The 6,119-nt window shown below is 44.0% G+C and overlaps 1 protein-coding gene across 4 annotated transcripts in view; it reads right to left on the bottom strand.

Annotated features, from left to right (window-relative positions):
• Window positions 1–1,821: 1,821 nt before the first annotated feature.
• Window positions 1,822–6,119, bottom strand: part of PARVB (parvin beta) — a 50,603-nt gene continuing 46,305 nt past the window's right edge. For all 4 annotated transcript variants that reach the window (XM_027693565.1, XM_027693568.1, XM_027693567.1 and 1 more), the window contains exon 13: window positions 1,822–4,801. In XM_027693565.1, the coding sequence (XP_027549366.1) occupies window positions 4,725–4,801 (77 nt within the window). In that variant the 3' untranslated portion in view covers window positions 1,822–4,724. The remainder of the gene's footprint in view (window positions 4,802–6,119) is intronic.

Raw genomic sequence — 6,119 nt, 5'->3', positions numbered from 1 at the left:
CATTGTCTGTGTGCCTGGTCCCTGCTGCAGGAGAGAATAAACAGGAACACAAATGCAGGAAACATGCAGCTCCTGGAACCCCAGAGAGCATTACAGAGAGAGGAGCACTCCTGCATGGCATTGCCCAGCTTTGCTGCCCTGCCTCCGGGGAGACTGGCGGGGTGCTTTGTCTTGGCATGTAACCACAAACCAGCCAAGAACAGACAAAATCGTGCTTTTACTCGTGGTCCTTTAAGCATTTGGTAAAGCAGACCAGCACTACTCTACCCGCCTGGTGGAAGGAGACATCCAGGCAGAAGATGAACTCATTTGTCCCTAGAGAGCCCATTAGCCACAGCAGGGCCCAAAACGCTCGTCTGAGAGCAGAGTTATCCCCACTAGGCAGTGCTGCTGCTCTTCCTCCCCTTTGCCATCACTGATTAAACAGGAAAAGCTTCCTCCAGCAACCAGTTTCCCTGGACATTTCCTGCAGGTTCCAGCTACATCTGTTAAATCTCCCAGCAAGCAAAAGCAACCCTGCAGTCCTCCACGAACCCCCAGAATGAGAGAGCAGGCAGCTACACTAACTAAGTTGGTCTGGTTTAACTCCCTTAAGGGACTGACTCCTGTGTTGAGCTCCACGCCAAAGATAAGAATGGACAAAATGGGATAAAGGAAAGTGGGCTGAAAACAGATTTCCAGCTGCCAGGAATTCTTAGTAACTGAGAACTTAACCCAAAATCCTGAAGCAAGGGGCAAACATAACTCTTTTCTAAGCAGATAACAAGCACAACAATGCAGCAAATTAGCAAAGACCCAGAGAACCTTCTCACCTATACAGAAGTGCATTCTGCAGTCTAAACATGTAGTAAGTGAAAAACAAACAGATGGTATTGTTGGAGATGCTGTTGGGAACTTTGGCCATAGCCAGTTTCATATCAGCAGGCAGAGGGAGCAGGAAGAATCAACTGCTGGGAATTACAATTCCTAGGTCTCTCCCCACTTCAACTAGCAACACAAAGGACTTCTTTCTTGAGAGCCTCGTTCACAATGGGATGTCAGTACTAAAAAACCAATTCTGAAAAACACATGATGGACAACCCTCTTGTTTTCCTCCAAAAACTGATGTTGCCTGCGGTGCATGGAGCATCCAGTCTTCTCCAGAACAGGACTGGTAAATCCTGCATCGGAGCTGCAGCTGATTCCTTGCCCATCTCCCCCCACCCTGAGTGTTTCTGTACATTCCCAAAGCACATCCCATGCACGCACCCACCCACACACACCTGGCCCCCGCTTAAAAATAGCCACTGAAGAACAATTCAAGGAACCAACAGCAGTCCCACCAACAAGTTCTCATAATGCACTTTCCTGCTTCCCCACACAGCCCTGCAGCATTGGAGAACCACTCCATGTTCTCTCCATACCAGAGCAAAGGGAAGCACACAGACATTTCCAGTGTCACTCCAGACTTCCCTGAGCTTCCCAAGAGCTCTGTAGGCACAAACTGGCATGCCAGGATTCCCTCCTGTACTGATGTGCAAGAACTGGGTCCCAAGCCTTCTAATGGTATCAGACAGTGTAATTCAGTTGCTTTTCTCTTGTGGAAGGAAAAAGGTAAACAAGTTGATCAGATGCAGTAGCTGAGCAATAATAATAATTAAAAAAAAAGCTGAAGAAAGCTACAGAAGATGTTATTTGTGCTGCCCACACCATCTCATCATCTGTACCAGGGCCAGAAACAGAGATCACAGCTTTTCCAGGTGAGCACAGACCATCCTCGATGGCTGAACTTCACCATTCAAAAGTTCTTCCCACAGACTTGTCCGAAAGATGGAGAAAACATAGTGATCATTATTTGTTTATTTGAATAAATAGTACAACTGTCACAAACCATGCATAACACTCCTGCTGTGAATTTTAGCAAACATAGCATTGCATTGTAACTTGCTTACAGTACACAACTCTTATCACTGAGCTGGGTGCCTCCAGCATGTGACAAGTCCAGAATTTTATCTGCAAGGCTGGTTTTTAGTAGTTAGAAATCCAGAGTAAACACTGTTAAAAACAGTAGAAAAGACTCTTAAAAAATACATTAATACTGAAAGCACTGGGACGTGGAGAAGAGGGCTAAGAAATCCTTTAAGGTTTAAGGTGATTAAAAAAATCTGCCACTGTTGGTTTTTCATCTTGAAACCAGAATGCAGCTGAGGAGTGTCTGAGCTTCTTCTGTGGTAACAGAGCTCAGTGGAACTGAGTATGTCCAGTAAATGCACCTAAAAGTCAAGTTGTATGGACTGGAAAAGACAGACATTCATTAAGTACTTCCAAATGTGGAAGCTGCAGAGCATCCAGCACTCCAGGTGAACCCAACAGGATTGAGATCTGTCCCACTGGTACCCAGAGAACAAATGTCAAACCCCAGTAACACAAAGAGATCATGAATAACACGTTTAACATGTTGATTTGGCTTTTTGAGAGGAAAGGAAGCATCACACATGTAACAAAGAGGCAGGACAAAAGCAGGTGTTCAGAGAAGCTTTTACCTGCATTGCTCTTCCTGGAAACTGGACTCATTGGGATGAAGCTCCAGTTCAATTAAATCTGCCCTGCTCACAGTCCTGTTAACAATAAATACAGTGTCTGCAGGAACAGTGAGTGGGAAGGAGCCAAGGAATGAGTGTTTTCCCTGTGCAATGTTTACAAACAGACTTAAAAACATAACAGAACGTGGTCTGACACCTTCCCCAAACTTGCTCAGGGCATCCAGCCTGCAGCCCTGGCTGGGACATCAACATAAGGATGCAGTCCTGGCTGACAGGGACGTTCACATAAGGAATGCCTCAGGCTGCAGCAGAGGGACTCGGGGTTCTGCAGAGTGACCAGAAATGCAGAACTGAACAAAACAGACTCCTAAAACCTGTCAGTACATGCACGTCTGCTCACGTGCCATGAAGATGCCAGCTGTACAATCCCATCTCAGAAAGAACCATCCCCAAAGCCAAATCCCTCTTATCAATCTCTTCTTGCTATTTTCTGTTTGCTTTTGATATTAATATTGCTCACAGTTTCAAAAACTAGACTCTCTGGACATCTCTCCCAGCAACTCAGAGAATATAAACAGCACTGGCCCTTCCACATCACCTGAAGGGAGGTGGGTGGAATGACAACTCTTTAACAGGTTTGTTTCCCACAGATAACACTGGATTAAACTAAAAGTTTGAGAGACCTTTCAGTTCAATCACCTCCCAGCCTCGTGATCCCCTTGTTTCACAGCACAGAATTCACACCAATGTCCTTAACTTGCCAGGAGAGCTGACCCACGAGCCTCTGGTACCTCTGTAAATCTCCTCTGTAATAACTGCTGGGGTTATGGCAGTTCAGTGCCCCTATCTGAACTCCAAGTCCAATTTTTCTGGGCTCTGTATAAACAGTGAGAGGTCAGTTCCTTCCTGAAGCACAGGCAAGCAATGATTCCCCAGAGAACCTTACACAGCAGAAGAGATCTGAATTTTTCATGCAAAGAAAGGGCAACTTCCTTCCATCTTTGTTTCAGAGGAGTGAGGGGAGGTGACCCAAGTAATTCAAATGCTAAAGCTCAGAACCCAAAAATATGAAACAAAAGCAGCAGAAGCCCATTTCTCTCCCTTTGAGATGAAAAAATGTTTAAGGAGGGAAGGAGAAAATCCCAATTGTAAAATTATACCATTCAAAGATCGTGGTTCCTCTTGAACCTGAGTTCAAGGGTAAATAATGTTTGGTGTAAGAAATCCATTTTTAGGGGAAGAATATGCCTACTTATGACAGGATTCAAGTGAGCTCATGGAGCAGAGCAAACCTGCCTGTTTATAAAAGCCTGACCCCCAGAACCCTACAGCTGCCAACAACTCCAACAGGAGTAATCTGACCCTTTAACTTCTCTGTGTGAAATGAAGAATTAACCTTTAGACTGCCAAGCTCATTATTTCAGAAAGGACTGGGGGCAAAATGCATTAATCCAGTCTGTGCCTGTCTGACCAGTTCCTGACTGGCCTGACTGAAGCTGAATGGGTAACAGTGGCTCTAGCAACCAAATTTCTCCTAGAAAAGAGATAAAATAAAAATGGACATTAAAAAGTTAGTCGGTCATCCCATTACAAGACTTATTCTGTGTAAACACTGAGTGGAAATAACACTGAGTAGAATGAAGTGAAAAAACCCAAAAACTGAAGCTTTTGCCATGAGCTTCAGGTAGTGCCTAATTCCCCTCAGCCCAACCCACCCAAGAGAAACCTTATATAACAGAAAAGGCTCAGCTTGTAAATAAATCCCACTGCTGATTTTCTATTCTTAACACTTAAGCCTGGAAAATCATCAAATGCCAGTGGCAACCAAGGAGTGTACAAAAGAAAGCCTAGTGTAGAATCAAAGAGTCTCCAGCCATGAGGAAGGTCTTGTGTTTTCCCTGCTTATTAAAGTAGTTAGTGGTATATTTCCTTTATCAAAAGCACACTTGTGGGTTATAACAAACAACAGATCCAACCTTCTGGTAAAAGTGTGACATACTTACACATTTTCAAGTGACGTAGAGAATACACATGCACTATTTTTAGTGGAATTGTCATACAAAGAGCTACAGACAGACCGCACCAAGTGCAGAAAGAACGCATGAAGTGGAGCATAAGGCACAAGGGGGGCGTGCAGAGGGCGTGTTTATGGTCATTTCTGCCTTGAAGGATGAAGAGACCTCAGCAGGATCACTTCCAGGATCACTCAACGTTCTTGTACTTGGTGAACAGGTTGTACAGAACCCTGAGGGTAGACTTCAGGTCCAGGTTGACAACATCTGTGGGAGAAAAGGAGAAAAATCCTTATCCTGCATTTTGTTTTCCCTCATTTGTCAGGAACAAAAATAGTAAAGGGACTATGGGGGGAGGCACAGCACAGAGAAGGCTGAAGGAATAGAAAGAAAGGTTGGATACAACATATAAGAAAGGAGGAGGAGAAAGAGGGGAGGAAAGGGGAAGAAAGGGGGGAGAACTGGATAACACTCTAACCCCCACATTTCATCTGAGATTTTCAGTAACCTCTCAGACTTTCTCTCTACCTTTTTTCCTATACTATTTGTATTTGAAAGGAAGAAAAGCCCCCAAACCTCTGAGCTGGAGGAATCAGCAATGAAAACTCCCCAGAGTTCTGATCTCCCCAAGTCAAGCCTTTCAAATGTCCCAAATGACGTTCTTACAGTCACAGGGAGCTTCTCTGGGAAACAGAAGAAAGGTAATTCCCTTCCCTATCTAAAACTGGTTTACAGAGAAGGTCTAATTCTGTCAGAGACCTGGAATAAAGGCTTTGGGAAATGACCAGTGACTTCCCTGGCCACAGGAGCAGCGAACAAGTAGCCACACACCTCCTGAGGTACCAAACCTCACACATCCACAGCTCTGCAGGGATATAAACCATGAATAAACAAAGCAGGGGTTCTCAGCAGACTCAAAGCTTTCTATTATTTAATATCCTTTCTTAACACACTAGGCCAGGGAACAGGTTCCATCCTATTACTGTAATAAATGCCCAAGAAATACCAGAGACATGTAATCCAGGGACTATGGGGGGAGGCACAGAACAGAGAAGGTTGAAGGAGTAGAAAGAAAGGCTGGATACAATATGTAAGAAAGGAGGAGGAGAAAGAGAGGAGAAAAGGGGGAGAAAAGGGAGAGAAAAGGGGGAGAACTGGATAACACTCTAGCCCCCACATTTCATCTGAGATTTTCAGTAACCTCTCAGACTTTCTCTCTACCCTTTTTCCTATACTATTTTACATACTTCATTTATGAGTTTTAGTTTGCATTTGTAAGAGAATATTCTCCTGCCCCAAAGAAAGATCCTAACTGCTGTGAAGTCACAGACCCTGAAAAAAGAAAGGTCCTACCTGGATAACTGAAAATGAAACATAATTCTAATTTTTCCATGAACAATAGAAAGTTGCTCACTACCACAGCATTCTCAGTACCAAGACCCAGTTCCCTCAGAGATGCATTTAAAATGTAAATTTAGCCATAGGAAAGAACACATTGCATGTTTTCTTATTTTCTTTTTATGCATCTTCCAGTGGGGAAAATTCCACCTCCATTCCTTGCCAATGCAGACTGAAGGTTAATTAC

The sequence above is a fragment of the Neopelma chrysocephalum genome, unplaced genomic scaffold (genome assembly GCF_003984885.1).
Source record: "Neopelma chrysocephalum unplaced genomic scaffold, ASM398488v2 Primary Assembly neopelma1_92, whole genome shotgun sequence".
Lineage (NCBI taxonomy): Eukaryota > Metazoa > Chordata > Aves > Passeriformes > Pipridae > Neopelma > Neopelma chrysocephalum.
The sequence above is the reverse complement of the archived record's forward strand: the minus strand, read 5'-3'. Positions and strand labels throughout refer to the sequence as shown.